General features: G+C 33.6%; 1 protein-coding gene across 1 annotated transcript in view; it reads left to right on the forward strand.

Annotated features, from left to right (window-relative positions):
• Positions 1-16960, forward strand: part of LOTGIDRAFT_230996 (hypothetical protein) — a 104516-nt gene that overhangs the window by 25121 nt on the left and 62435 nt on the right. Inside the window, exon 4 of the mRNA XM_009051008.1 lies at positions 10907-10954. Coding sequence (XP_009049256.1) covers positions 10907-10954 — 48 coding nt within the window. The remainder of the gene's footprint in view (positions 1-10906; positions 10955-16960) is intronic.

Consider the following 16960-nt stretch of genomic DNA (forward strand, 5'->3'; position numbering starts at 1 on the left):
TGTCAGCATTACAAACTGCGTCACCACAATGTCAAGCTATTACAAACTGCATCTTCACAATGTCAAGCTAATAGAAATAGTATCTTCACAATGTCAAGCTATTACAAACTACGTCTTCACAATGTCAAGCAATTACAAACTGCGTCACCACAATGTCAAGCTATTACAAACTGCATCTTCACAATGTCAAGCTAATACAAATAGCATCTTCGCAATGTCAAGGTATTACAAACTGCGTCTTCACAATGTCAAGCTAATACAAATAGCATCTTCGCAATGTCAAGCTATTACAAATAGCGTCATCACAATGTCAAGCTAATACAAACTGCGTCATCACCATGTCAAGCTATTACAAACTGCGTCTTTACAATGTCAAGCTATTAAAAACTGTATCTTCACAATGTCAAACTATTACAAACTACGTCTTCACAATGTCAAGCAATTACAAACAGCATCTTCGCAATGTCAAGCTATTACAAACAGCATCTTCGCAATGTCAAGCTATTACAAACAGCATCTTCACAATGTCAAGCTATTACAAACAGCATCTTCTCAATGTCAAGCTATTACAAACAGCATCTTCCCAATGTCAAGCTATTACAAACAGCATCTTCACAATGTCAAGCTATTACAAACAGCATCTTCTCAATGTCAAGCTATTACAAACAGCATCTTCCCAATGTCAAGCTATTACAAACTTCATCTTCTCAATGTCAAGCTATTACAAACAGCATCTTCTCAATGTCAAGCTAATACAAACTGCGTCTTCTCCATGTCAAGCTATTACAAACTGCATCTTCACAATGTCAAGCTATTACAAACTACGTCTTCACAATGTCATGCAATTACAAACTGCGTCATCACAATGTCAAGCTATTACAAACTGCATCTTCACAATGTCAAGCTATTACAAACAGCATCTTCACAATGTCAAGCTATTACAAACTAGCATCTTCACAATGTCAAGCTATTACAAACAGCATCTTCACAATGTCAAGCTATTACAAATAGCGTCTGCACAATGTCAAGCTATTACAAACAGCATCTTCTCAATGTCAAGCTATTACAAACAGCATCTTCACAATGTCAAGCTATTACAAACTGCGTCATCACAATGTCAAGCTATTACAAACTGCATCTTCACAATGTCAAGCTATTACAAACAGCATCTTCACAATGTCAAGCTATTACAAATAGCGTCTGCACAATGTCAAGCTATTACAAATAGCATCTTCACAATGTTAAGCTATTACAAACAGCATCTTCACAATGTCAAGCTATTACAAATAGCGTCTGCACAATGTCAAGCTATTACAAATAGCATCTTCACAATGTTAAGCTATTACAAACAGCATCTTTGCAATGTCAAGCTATTACAAACTTCATCTTCTCAATATCAAGCTATTACAAACAGCATCTTCGCAATGTCATGCTATTACAAACAGCATCTTCGCAATGTCAAACTATTACAAACAGCATCTTCACAATGTCAAGCTATTACAAATAGCGTCTGCACAATGTCAAGCTATTACAAACAGCATCTTCACAATGTCAAGCTATTACAAATAGCGTCTGCACAATGTCAAGCTATTACAAACAGCATCTTCACAATGTCAAGCTAATACAAATAGCATCTTTGCAATGTCAAGCTATTACTAACAGCATCTTCACAATGTCAAGCTATTACAAATAGCGTCTGCACAATGTCAAGCTATTTTTGTCAAGGGTCCTGTACCCAAATGTCTGCTCTTGTAACCGATATTTCAAATGATATATTATTCTTCGATATCTAGGTTTTGATTTGTGGTCAACTTTCAACCCAAATCGGCTTTGATCATTAATCTACTAATCCGATTAGCTGAAATAATCTAAGATTAGGACACCTCTTGTCTAATTATAGGATAAAAACGTGTCAAAAGTTTTATTGAGTCTCTCAGCCGATTGATTTTTATGATATTGACATCATAATCTAGCCCAGTTTTTGTTGGAAAACATGAAACGTAGACACTGGGTAGGAAATCAGATTAGTATGATATAGATATAGGCTATATATTCACTTGAAAACACCTGTTGAATCCCTTTCCAGAAAGCATATAAATTTTCTTTAAAAACTATAAGGTTAAATGTTATTCATGGAAAGATAAGCAAACATCGCAGGTTACTTTACCAGAGAGCATATATAAAATGTTTCTCAAACATTTCAAATCAGGATTCTAAAATTTTGTGTAACTTTTCGAGCCCTGTTTCAAATCAGAATTCTAAATATTTTGGAACATTTCGAGCCCTGTTTCAAATCATCAAATGTGGAGTCAATTTAGGAATTTTTCACTGCAAAGGGCAAAACTCTTTAAGATTTGTATAAGAGAAAGCATAATCTAAAGAAATGTTTCTCCAACATTTCAAAGCATCAGATTTTTATGTGGAGTCAATTTTGTTAATTTGTCCATCAGAGCGTGAAATTTGTGGAAAGTGTTTTATCATGGTGATAATCATGCTCGTTGATTTTTAACAATAACGGTAGTTATCACATGATTAATTTTCCCACCCTTTTTTAGCAGACGTCTGATTTGAATGACAGATGTGAAGCCTAGGCGATGACTTCTTGATAAGCTATGAGTCCTTATGATGTGAAAAAATCACCACAAAATTAGTAGTCACAAAGAAATTTTACAATTATGACTTTGCTGTTTAATAAATTATACTTTTGATGAATTTGACCCTATACCTTGACCCTATTTTCATAAGACTCAACTAGTTAAATCTCCACACAATGAAAACACAAAAAAAGAAATAAACAATTATTGATTTTAATGACATTTATATAGATTTAATACAATTTGCATGCCCGAACTGAAAGAGAAAGAAGTCAGAAAGAACTTCATTTGAGTTTTTCCCCCGTTACTACAAACACTGAGCCAAAAGGGTTCCTGGGTTGAATGACAGGGATTGCAGACTTTATCTATTAAGAAGAATTCCTTTCCTGGCGTTGACATTTTGGAAAATAAAGGAAATCTTCAGGATCTGTCTTGGCAACTAATTCCTGACAACTAGGTCTTCTATGTTGGTTTAGTATATGCCAGGTGTGAAAATTGTTGTGATTTAATACAAATAGGGAAATTTTGCCAGGACAATGGCATTAGCCTACTTTTTTTTATATTTCCAACTGTTGAGGGATCTTTACCGGGCACTGCCTGTAGCACACAGGGTTAAGACATAAACTTTCTTACCTTGTATATCTGATAGTTATGACTTCAATTAAATTCTAAAATAGCATCTATGAATCACCATACCATCAAACACTTGTCCAGTATGAACCACAATAAATGCAACTCTGAAAAGCCTGTCACTTTATAAAATCTAAAGACATGACCAAGAGATGATTTTTATCGTAATTTGTATCAGGGAACCTCTTGTCTAAAATATTATTTCCTGAAATCAATTTTGTTTCCAAAAACAAAAACACATTTTAGAAGAAATGTATATCCTGTTCTAATCCTAATAATATCCCTTGTAAAATATATTAACACATAATATCAAGAAAGAGAATTAATAATGATATCCTTTGTAGAATTTCCTGAACGCATTTCCACACAAGTCTTAGAAAAATATTATCACAAGAATTTGAATCTGGAGAAACTCTTTCTAAAAAATCACAGAACACAAAACACAAAACAAAGTCCAAGAGATAGATTCAATGAAGGACTGTTTAAATCTTGTCCTAACATATGTACGACTGTACAGTGTACACAACCAATTATATAGCTTTAATACCTGTATTCAATAGGTTATTAACATGCACCGGGTCAGGCTTTGTTTGATATTTGACCAGTGGTCAGACGTGAACAGATGGACAGATAAATGTTATTGTAATTTATGAATACATTTCAATGGACACACTGAAGTTTTAGAGTGAATTTCAATACTGGACACTTGAATATTGAAACCAGTTTTCATCTGAAACACTAAGCAGCATCAGACCTTACCTTTAAGGTTGAATTTCATTACTGGATTCTTGAATTGATAGAATGATGTTGTCCTGATGAGGGTTTTATATCTAGAACACTGATAAACGTCATTGTAATGTATGAATCAAGTCTGTGGTTTAGTTTGAAACTCTAATAAGAAATTGAAATACCATTCAATAGACATGTAGGAGATAGCTTTAGTTTCAACTCAAATTCTGGCTGATTGAGTTGTCCTGATGAAGATTTTATGTTTGAAACCCTTGTCAACAGCATGAGATGATAGACAGGCTGAATTTAAGTTTTAGGTTGAATTTGAAATGAATTTTGTTCCTGATGAGAGTTATATGTCCAGAACATTGATAAATATTATTGAATTTATGAATGTATTTCAATAGCCAGGATGAAGTATAAGGTTGAATTTCAATGCTGAGCACATGAATTTGAAATGAATTTTTCCTGATGAGAATTTTATATCCAGAACACTGATAAATACTATTGTATATGAATACATTTCGATAGACACACTGAAGTTTTAGGTTGAATTTCATTATTAAACACTTAGATTAGACATGGGTTGTCCTGATGAGGATTTTATATCTGGAACACTACTGAGCAGCATTAGACTGGCCACTTGAATTTGAAACTAGTTGTCCTGATGAGATTTGTATATCTGAAACACTTACAGTTGGTATCTTGAGTAAAGGTATGAGATGAGATTGAAATACTTTTCAATGCTATATCTTTAGTTAGACATAGGTTGTCCTGATGAAGATTGTATGTCTGAAACTCTTGTTATACAAGCTGAAATGGACTGGACATTCATTGTTCAGATGGGACAAGAAACCAAGGCCTAGTGTGTGTTACAGATGGTTAAACGTCTTTTAACAGGGGGACATTGAATAAGAGTATGTTAATGCTACTATTCTGTGAACTCTGTGTGATGTTTGTTTTCATTGGCACAATATTATGAAGAAAGATATGATATAGAACTTCATTTCATTATGATTTGAATGATGGTTCTGATATAAAAGTGCTGTGAACAATTCAGATCATAATTTAGATTGTTTAAAGATGGGTTCCCTTAGTTTCATTTATGAAAATGAAAACGTGCTAATACTTATATAAATAGAAAGTAGAGGTGTTCTTGTGACTTGGAAAAATATCAGTTTGTCTCACATGTCCATAATTAATTCATAATTAGCTAAATTAGAAGAGAATTACCAGCAGAATTCCAATAATTGACCAATAAAGAAAGGTCATAAAGTCTTTTACATGGACATTTATGATTGGTTAAAACTCTTAATAATATGCAATAAGAACACAATGATAGGATTAAAAATACATGATAATTCATTAAAAACACCAATTTGTCAAATAGTTTGCTTAATTTGACACTAAAATATAAGGAGACCCATCTTTAATGATTTATTTATAGTATAGTACTTGGTTTATTTATGCCTCCTTTTCTTAGCACTCAATCTAAAAATTATCATTATAAAAACTGAATAAAAATGAATCATATGTGAAGTGATGTAAAAGTGATTATAAGTAGCATAATTTTTGGGCGAAACTTTTTTAATGATAATGAGTAAGAATTATTCCGTTTGAAACCGGACGACATCAAACGTTACGATAACCAATGTATCTGGGCGGTGGTTATATACGATGGTTGAACTTGTTTTCTAGTTGTTTTAGACTACAGGGTCAGTTAGAATGAACTACCCTGGTTAAAATTAGTACCAAGCAGGTGGGATAGAGACAAGTATTTGAATAATAGATGATTGCTTGAAGTCACAGTAGCATTACTACCATGGTTTACTTTATCAAAATAGCTTGACATAGTAAATATTAGTGTTGCCAGGTGTAATAAAGACTACATGTTGTATTTTGCTTAAAGAGCAGGAATTTCTCTTCATAGATGATAGCATATCTTCTGCTTGAAAGCTCATATCCTGCTCAAAAGCTCATTTTCTACTCAAAAGGCCATCTGCTCAAAAGCTCATCTTCTGCTCAAACGCTCCTCTTCTACTGGAAAGCTCATTTCTTCTCAAAAGCTCATCTTCTACTTTTAAGCTCATCTTCTACTCAAAAGCTCATCTTTTGCTCAAAAGCTCATTTTCTATTCAAAAGCTCATTTCTTCTCAAAAGGTCATCTTCTGCTGAAAAGCTCATCTTCTGCTCAAAAGCTCATCTTCTACTGGAAAGCTCATTTCTTCTCAAAGGTCATCTTCTGCTCAAAAGCTCATCTTCTGCTGATGTGCTTCGATATTACATCCTCATCAAGACAGTGGAGTTGGAAATAGGGCCTACTTTCCTGTTGGTCTGACATGGGACAATAAATCTAGAGACTGTGCACATCAACAGTTGTAAATCAAGATAGGCTACGATGCTGTTGTCATTGTCCTCATTGCATACTGTGTGGCGTTGTCTGTCTTAATTAAGTACAGAAATGAAGGACATTTCCTTTAAATAGACGGAGCTTATGGAGACTGTATGGATAGATTTTAATACCTTTAAGTGTAGGAAGGTGTCTCTGTTTCTACGTCAGTTTGTGTAGTTTTGGCAGACAGACAAGATTTCTCTTCCAGTTTCTTGTTTTCTTTTTTATATGATGTAATCCTGACCTTGACCATTACACTTAAACTCACAGTGGGTCAGAATTTATACACAAACCGACCAGCCTAATGTAGGTAAAACATTCATAAAAATAAGTTTACAAGTTTAACCAGAAATTAAGAGAGATATGACTTCCCTGAATGAAAGTTTGAGAGATTGAGGGGAATTTGGGAGTGACAGAAACTGAAATTGAGACTCCATTAAGGGAGGGTTTTAGGTGTGAAGGAGACCATGTTGCCTGCAAACATGGACCAATGATGAAAGCCAATAGTTTCTGGTTGGAGTTTTATACATACCAGACTGAGGTTGGTTTTCAAACCCAAAAACAAAACCAACCAACTGTAACAACCAATCCACCTGTAACAACCAACTGTAAAGAATGGATAAGAATGATTTTACACTGAGGCAATATTTTTTTAGGGGTATAAAGTGACTTTAACTGGAGTTTATTTGGTTGGTAATTAGTATGTAGAAGATACTTAATTAATTAATGAGAGTTGGCACGTCTCACGTCTCTGTAATTACCTGTTCTTACTACTACTATAGTACAGGTACAATTTAAACCTGATGGGACTTTAAAACTCGTCTTGTTCACAGAGAGTGCACTAAATATATTATTGACATTTGCCCATTTCAACTCATTATATTTTTCAACAAGTCAACTTTGCTAATATTGTATATGTAATATATAGTTGTAATCCTTTTTAGAAATAGGTTATTTCTTTCTATCTGAAGTGAAATTGAAGATTTAACAGAATATGTTAAAATTAATTTACAATATGATTGCTATCACAAACACTGGGTATTCCAAATTGTTTTTTTTTTGGATGGCTGAATGAGTCAGACGCTTGCTCGCAAACCTGAAGGACAAGAATTCAATCCTTGAAAAAGAATAGGCTAATGCCGCTGTCCTGGCAAAATTTGCTGCATGGCATTGCCATTCTTCATTAGCCTAGAAAAGGTGTAGAATAGTAGGACGTTAAAGGCCATTCAATTTGGAAATGATTTGAGAAGATAAAAAAATTGCTGAATGATGCGTTCTGGTCTGAAATGGAAGCTAGTCCAGAGAACGTGGGTGGACAGATTTCAGTAAAAACATTTTAAAATATTTTATTTCATCATGTAGCGTTCAATTTAAAATACACTTAAGATTGTTTGAAAATAATTTGTTTTTTATTGTTTGGTGAATTGCTTGAAGATACTGATGGTTGTTAAAGGGATTGTAAAGAGGTATTCTAAAATTTTCTGTGTATTGGGGACACTGATAGCATGCATTTCCAAGATTCAGTCAGATGTTTGTGGTGCCTGCAATTCCACATATAGTATGTGTTTGATGACGTCACTAAGCGCAGTAATTATATTCTTTTATCACAAAATGTCTTTTGAGATTAGTGACGACATCAAACACATAGTTTTAGTGTTACTGCAGGAACCACAGACGTCTGACTGGAAATTGGAATGGTGAAAATTGATGCTATCAATGTTCCCGATACACATAAATTTAAAAAAAAAACTCTTTACAATTCCTTTAATAAAGAAAAATGAATTATTTTTTCCGTGGTCCAAAAATTAGATCAAAGCAATTTGTTTTTAAAAGGTTTTACAATTCTTTTGAAAAGGTCAGTAAGCATGTGATATTTTGAAATTTGTCTTCATGGTTAAAATTGATAAGTGAAAGATCAAACAGTAGATTCAGGACATCAGTTCAACAAGCATGGTAAACAATTGTTTTATTGTTTAAAGTAACTGGATCACTAAGTTTAAAAAATCTATGATTCGAAGAATTTTGCACAGAATGTGATATACTACTCCTCAATTCCCTTCTAATATGATTTAAACTCAAGGCCCAATATGTGATATGTATATAAAAATAAAACAAAATAGGTATTTAAGAAAGTTTATCATTGCACCAATACTTGATTCTTTGTGGCACTAGACAGGGTATACTTACTCTTCTAGTCACTCTAGTTCCTCTTCTAAATCACCACCTCATGTATGTCTATGAAAAATTCATTATCTGCTATTGTCAATATGTTGTTCTGCATTTCAGGTTTCATTTTGCAGTTCGATCAATAGTGCCAGTACCTGTTTTTTTTTTTCTAGTCTTATCGGAAGAAATTAGAACTTATATATAACTCCCATTTATTTGAGTTTTAAGCCGGCTATATGTTACCAATTGTCTACATAAGTTCAATCAAGTACAGCATACCTTTATTGTTATACAACATTCGTATTCTGAAGTTTGAAAAATATGTCCCCATTATCATCAGGATATTTCTTGAGTTAGTTTGGAGGAGTTGTTTGTTATGACAGGAAGTTCCTCCTACTCCTTCCTTTTAATATCTTTAATTCCATGGTTCATTATTGGAATTATGTTAGAATTAGAATTACACAACCTGTCAGAGTGCTTGCTTTTAGTATATCTGGACTGTTCATTAAGGGTATATTCTCAAGGACTTATGATTAAAGTCCATGTTTCGCTATTTTCAGGGAATTATTTGAGTCTTGAATATTTAAAAGGTCTTTAGAAGAACTATGACTGCAAGAAAATTGCATAATCTTTTCAAATATACTTCAAAGTAGAAATTTCTCTTTCTATTTCTATGTCTTTTGTATATATCGCGGGGTTTTAAGAAAAGACAAGTCGTCATTTTAACTTCTAAACTTTGAAGGTTCACAATGTTTCAAATTTTGTTAGCCATCTGTGAGCATTATTACTGATTAGCTTAACTAAGAAAAAATTCTGAGACTAAGATACACTTGGTCAAACAGATGGTGAACATGTCTCTTAAAAGGTATGTTCTCAAGGATTCATGATTTAAGTGAAATGTTTGCTTTATTTTTTGATAGAGCTCAATTTCTACTTTCATTTTCAGAATTAAACTTTATCATCAAATTCTCTGATTAAATAAACATGTACTTTATGCTGTATTTTTTGCCTCTGGGAAATACGACTTCCGAAATGGTATATAGCATTCGTTACTTTAAATTTTATCGGAAGTCATGTTTTCTATTTGAGAACTCGGGTAGCTAATGTTGGGCAACCAATCAGAATTATATAATGGACACGCGTGATATGATTATTATGCAAATAAAGTACATTTCTCTCTAGAGTGCATGCGTCTGTACTAATTTTTCAAATGTGTTCCGAAAAGAATCAAGTAGTAATTACAACTACCTAGTAAGAAACTTCCCAAAAGTTCCCACTTCCCAGGATAACAAATACAGCATTAGATACCCCATTAGATATTATTAGCATCACTTGTGATTTCATAAAACAATTCTTTTAGTGGAATCATAGTAACCATATATATCTGAATGGTGCAAATCAATACATAAACTTAAATAAATCAGAATTCCGGAAATTGAAATGGGTGGCTTGGAATGCCATTTTTCTGCTCCTAGAGAAAAAAAATAGAAATTTAGTTTGAGTGATGAAAAAATTCCTATATAGACAATGACTTCCAAAGCATCTTAAAATGGTAGAGTCTCCTCTTTCACCCCTCATAGAAGTCTCTGGCTTCCTTGACTCTCATCTGATATTTTCCATTTCCTCATCATTTTTATACGCCCACATCTCTTTATGTGGACGTATATTGTCGGCACCCCTGTCCGTCCGTCGGTCCGTCCGTCAACATATGCTTGTAAACGCTCTAAAAACTAGATTTTTTGATGGAATCAAATGAAATTCGGTAAGTGTATACATATTTATAAAATGAAGATCAGTTCGAATTTGAGCTATTTTCAACCGTTAGAAGAAGAGTTATTGCCCTTGCCCCAAAATCTTGAATATGCTATTACTCTATTAGTTTTCATTCGATTTTGATGAAACTTAAAATGGATGTTTCGTTTTCACCATCCACATGCCGTGCTGTTGCCCACTATCTTTTTTCATCACTGTGATCCTTGAATTATTATTGATGACGTCTGATATCAGTTATATCTGCACATGAATGGTGCCATGAGGTGATAAAAGTCACATGTTATACATTATTTAGACCTAAAGCCTGAGATGGATAGACTATACTTTATTTATCAGCTTGCAACCTAAATAATTAATTCTCTATCTGACTGTAATAGCCCCGTCACACTGCATTGTAACCATGTTTGATCATACGTCAATCTGGAAACGTGAAGAAAACCCCAAAATAATTCTATAAAATTATAAATTCTATAACAGTGGCAGTGGAAATGGTACAATATGTCACCTTATTGCTTTCCAAAGGTCGTTGGTAGAAAGGATCTGCAGGAATCGAAGTTGTTATCCTTGTTAAAAACAATTTTTTCTTTCTTTAAATTAATGTAAAGTTTTGTTATAATTTCAGGTTTGATATCCTATACAGAATACCTGTTTCTACTTTGTGTTCTCACCAGTAAGTACATTTTTATTTTATTTTTTATTCCAAATACAGAAACTAGCCTTCTACAACAGTCTTGACCCATAGTTATATCATCAATTAATTGAAAAGCTCACACTAGTATCAAAACCCTTGTAGAATTGGTCTCATTAAATTTCAAGGTTAAGGGCTGTGTCCTTGCATATTCTTCTCCAAGGTTTAAAAGACCCCAAAAACAGTGAAGTTAAAAAGTGGGCTACAGGGTGTTTCAATGAGATTTTATCACGTATCCTTGCATAAATGCATTAATAGAATTATGGCCCTTGTCCACTCCAAAAGATCCCAGGTTCAATTTAAACTATAAAATTTTGGCTTATCAAGTTATATTTTGATTCAAATTTCATAAAACAAAATGTTTCAGTTGTAGACTTCAAATAGATCCTAATAGTTATAGAGACAGCCGAAAGTTTCCTTATAGTTCTAGAATAAGCTGAAAATTTTCATGAAAAATACAATATGATTTGATTTGCAGATCATCATAATGAATTTTAATTTTGGCCAATCATGTAATATTGGATCACAAAAAGGGTCATTTTTATACGTGGACGTATATTGTCGGCACCCCTGTCCGTCCGTACATTTGCTTGATTTTTTGATGGAATCAAATGAAATTCGGTAAGTGTATACATATTTATAAAATGAAGATCAAGTTCGAATTTGAGCTATTTTTGACCGTTAGAAGCAGAGTTATTTCCCTTGCCCCAAAATCTTGAATATGCTATTACTCTCTTAGTTTTCAACCGATTTTGATGAAACTTAAAATGGATGTTTCGTTTTTACCATCCACATGCCGTGGTGGACGTATATGGTTGTGGTCCACTATCTTAACTTGTAAACTGTGATGTGATACTGCTTTAATAGAACCCTGATAAATTGGCTACTGTAGAAGATAAGTGTTAATATAAGGTGTATAAATTACAGTCTATATATATATATATCAAACTATATTGACAATATCTCAGGTAGTTGATGATTTACTATGTATTAAAGATAACATAACCCCACAGAAATCGAACTGGACAGTGTAGAAATATCTGTGAAAGGTTGCAATCTTGAACATATATCAAAACATTAGAGTGTAGTGTAGGGCTTGGTATTGATTACCAAATTGAGATTGATTATCGATGGCAGACTACCAATCAATAATCAATTAATAATTGAAATAATTTAATTGAAAAACCTGGTAAATACTAAATTAAAAACATGCCAAAATTCTTATTTTCATGGGTAATTTTTGCGTCATAGAAGTATATTCTTGCTTTGATTGGCTATGATAGTTTATTGTGGGTATATTATGTGCTGAAGGAAACCTATGTGGATGAGATTACTACCTATTAAAGGGTACAGTGGAGAAAATGTAACTTTGACACATCAATTTTGAAATTTGTTAATCGATAAAATTCAAAATTATAAATTCCCAGCGCCAATAATCGATTATTTCGATCTTTTTACCAAACCCTAGTATAGTGTGATGATTAATAAATATTTCCTCATTTTCGAATAATTAAATCATGATTCTGTTTACATAGTATCACACAATTTGATTGGATAACAGTGGTCACATGCGGATTATATCTGTGTAAAAAGAATGTAAATATAAGCTCCGCCCCTTAACGGACTACTTTTATTATTGAGTTTGATTGACGTGGCCACTATACACGGCATCGATGTCGTTCCTTCGACACTTCACTAAATGATGACAGTATTTTCGAAATTCTCTCGAATGTGCACACTCAAAATTGCAACAATATAATGAATTTTGGACTTATTTCGAACTCGTCTTTCAATAATTGCACTTTCAACGTGGCCGCTCTGTCAAATTTCAGACAGACAACAGTTAAGTAGACTATAAATAAGGTGACCTACTTATTGCTGATTGGCTGTTCAGTTCATTAGCGCTATGTTAAAATTTTTTGTATTTATGCGCCAATTTTGTTATATTAAAAACATATTTAACCGCTACACGTTTATACCTCAATAAACTTAAAAAATGTTCAGGTCATTTCTAATTAATATAATTCCTCATATGAATTGTTCATTTGCTGCTATATGTTGTTTTCAATTTTTGGTTTCGATTTTGGGGTGCGGATTGTAATAGAACTGTTTCAATGTAATTTTTTTTGTAACATGATTTACGGAAGTTCAAAAATATAAACTTGAATATTTTGGTCAAGAAATATATGCCTTGACTCAATAAAACTTGAATTGAAAAAATTTCTTTCAAGGTTTTGACTATGAAAGCAGTAAAACTACAAACATAAAATACAAATTTATCACTAGTACATAGTATGAAGTAAATTAGTTAAAATTTCCTTCAATTTAAAGATTTAACATAAATGTGGGGAGGATATGGATATTAAAATGTTGTTAAAAGATATGACTTGTAAAAATGTTGTTAAATTTGTTATTTACTCCCACTAATAGCAGCTTATCTTGACAGTACTTCATCAGATAACCTTCAGATATAAACCTTACTAAATACTCTCTACTTTTTATAAACCTAGTTCAACCTAGATTAGTCTAGCTAATGATAAGTGGTTAACCTGGGGAAAGTGAGAGAGGGACAAGGGTGAGCTTTTTGTCAGTGATTACTTATTACTGGTGTAAATTTGAACCCTTGAGAGATTCCTTACAGGGGCGATCTCACTAAATATTTCTAAACTTTTTATAAACCTAGTTCAACCTAGATTTGTCTAGCTATTGATAAGTGGTTAAACTGGAAGATGGGGTAAGTTGGGGTGGGTTCACTCTAGCTAACTTTATTGCTTATTACTACTATTTATTAAACGACATCCCTACTACAGGATACCGGGGCAACAGGTTTTATAAAAAGAATACAGGTTTTATAAAAAGGGCTACAGGTTTTATGACAAGGTGTTCAGGGCTACGGTTTTGATAAAAGGGGATACATGTTTTAGGGTAGGATACATGGTTTATGAAAGGGGATATGATGGGGATACAGGTATTATAAAAAGGGATACAGATATTATGAAAGGGGATACAGGTTAGAGGTATCAGAAAAAGGATTTGTGCAAATTTGTGAGAATAGTTGCAGGTAACTACTTACTCTGTTCTAATTTTTAACCATCGAATATTTCAATCTTTGGGATTTTTAACTTCAAAAAGATTGTTGTTTCTGATGAAAAGAAAAACGTCACAATGTAATCTAAATCAAAATATTTCACTTTTATATCTTGGTACTACTTGATACTTAGTACCAATACACCGACTATCATTACAAAATATTAAATACCTACCATTCGTTACAGTCTTTAATAATACTTCCTCTAAACAGTGTCATATATCAAAGCTAGGTGACTTTTCATTCATACTATTTTCCTTTTCTTGTCAATGACATTTTTGTGATATACTAAGACTAGACGAACTAGTCTAGGCTTTAGACCACCACTATTATCACTGTAGTCAACCGACCCCTATTTAATAAGTCCTTTATGAAGTTAAAAGTCCTAAGAATCAGCTTTAAATTGAAAGAACCTAGCTAGCTGGCTGGCTGACTAGCTGGCTGGCTGGATCCCAGAGATCACAGTAAGAAAAAAGACTTGGATGTACATATCATCTCATCTCTCAACTTTAAGAAACAACTTGTCTGAAATTTGAAATCAAACCACAAAAAACACCAGAATATATCCTTTCAATAACAAAGTAAATTATAGTATATAAAAGCAATTCTTCATTTTTTCTGAAAATGAGCAGTTGATGTGGAATTGCCCATGGATATTATAAAAAAAAACAAATATAAACAATATAAAATTTATAAACTAGATTTTCCTGTGATGCATACATCTTTTACAATGCAACAAAATTTTGAAATACTCTGGATAGAAAGTGATTTAGCACTCAAAGACCTCACAATTTTCATTTTCACTCCCTGATGATCTGAAATGGCTACTTAATGGTATCTTCAGTGATCTTCAAAGCCCCAAATCACATTTTTCATTAACCAAATCAGGTGTAGGAATGTAGGACATAAAACTCCATTCATTTCATTTAGTGAGGACCACACAGTTTACCGTACCTACCTACCTATCTACCTGTATTGTGGTCCTAGTAGAATGGACAGGTGTAATATAGTAACAACCAGGTATTCAGGTCTATAATTACAGTGGTGAGAGATCAGTAATTACAGGGTAGCCCAACCTCTAGACTAGTTTGTCGTCTACAGTACTGAATGCCTCGTACTAGACTAAAACTTGATCTGTCAATAACCTTGGCCTAGTCACAACTGTCTCTTTGTAAGATGAGGGCCGTCTGGGACATCAACTGGTGTTTTTATTTCTGGTTTAGATATAGCCACAAGGTTTGACGAAATTTGTTGAGTTACTGCCCTTCACTAGACAATAATTAGATGAAGATTGAACATAATAAACTGCTCATTGCTTATTTTCTACCCATACTAACTCTTTCTTATCCTTTGTACTTAACAGAGTTGACCACCCTGAAAAGAAAACTTACTCCCTCACCCCCTCCTCCTCCTAATTCTATCAACTTTCTGCTCATCCCTCCTATGATAATAAACTTGTGAAACCCCCTCCTGGTAATTTTTGATAGCAAATCAATTTTTTGACTTCACTCACCATCTCTGGGTCTCTTTACTACCCTTTACACCTTGCAGAGTTAGTCTCTGTTCCCCTTTTCCTCAACCCCAACTCCCTTCTACCCCCGCTTCCCTCGGTATATCTTACACCTTCATTCATGATATGTGCAACCTCCAGCTAATTTTTAATAGCAAATCATTGTTTATGATTCCCCATCACTGGATCTTACCAATCCTCTTTACACCATGCAAAGTTAGTCAGTCTGTCCCCCCTGCTTCTCACGCCCACAACTCCCTTCTACCCCCGCTTCCCTTGGTATATCTTACACCTTCATTGATGATAAAATCATGAAACCCCCAGCAGGTGATTTTTGATAAGCAGCCATTGTTTGTCTAACTATTTCTGTTGTGTTTGTTTCGTAGGTCAGCCATCTGTTGTAATTTCCAATGACCTCATCACCTAGCCTCGGCCCTCGATATCCTCATGATAACTGGCATGCTTCACATGCCTACACTTTTATGCTCCTTTATTTCACCTCCAAGTCAAACGTGTCATCTGTTGGATAAGAGAGCTCAATAAAATATGCCCTTTTGTATCAATTATGGTGTAAATATCACAAGAAATCGGAGAAGGTGACTACATTGTCCACCATTGTGCAAACCAGACGTAAATAGATTGGGTTTCTTGTGATTCTGAAATATTTGAAATATAGATTGTAATCCTTGTCTAAGGATGAAGATGACTCATATTGCACTTGGAGGATGGGGGCAAAAATTGTAGAGGTGGTGCTCCCCTCATGAAGTTTTTTTTTCAAAAAGTTGATTTCAGTGTTCATTCATATTTTGTAGTATTTTTGGTCAAATCAGATTACTTTATTTCAAATCCCCCGATTTGTTTATATATAGCAATGCAGGGTTTTGGTTGTGCTTTCAGTGTAATTTTGATCAGTTTTTGTCTCCTCTTCAGACAGTTCTGACATAACAGATTTTAGAAGTTAACAATAAAGCAGGCTTTACTTCATAAATGCTAGGCTGCTGGAGTTCACTGTTTTCGATACGAGTTACAGTGTTGGGGCTGGACTCCAGCAAGTTACAATTAAGCCCCAGCAAAACCTTCTGTTCGGTTCATTTAGTGTCTTAGTACTAAATGAAAAAGATATAGATTTTGATACGTTTTTGGCACCTCAAAATTGTAGCAGCTCAAATACTTAGACTATTATGCATTCATTCATTCATTCATTCATTCATTCATTCATTCATTCGGGCATATTCTTACTTGCAAAGACATAGATCATCAATTGTTGGAAAAATTGAAAAAGAGTAGGCTAATGCTGCTGTCCAGGCAAAATTTCCATCTTTGTACACTGCATGGTGTTGCCGCTTTAAACTCCATTCATTCTATTTAAGATTTTTTAATGTGTGGTCTT

Source organism: Lottia gigantea, assembly GCF_000327385.1.
Source record: "Lottia gigantea unplaced genomic scaffold LOTGIsca_16, whole genome shotgun sequence".
NCBI classification, from domain to species: Eukaryota; Metazoa; Mollusca; class Gastropoda; family Lottiidae; genus Lottia; species Lottia gigantea.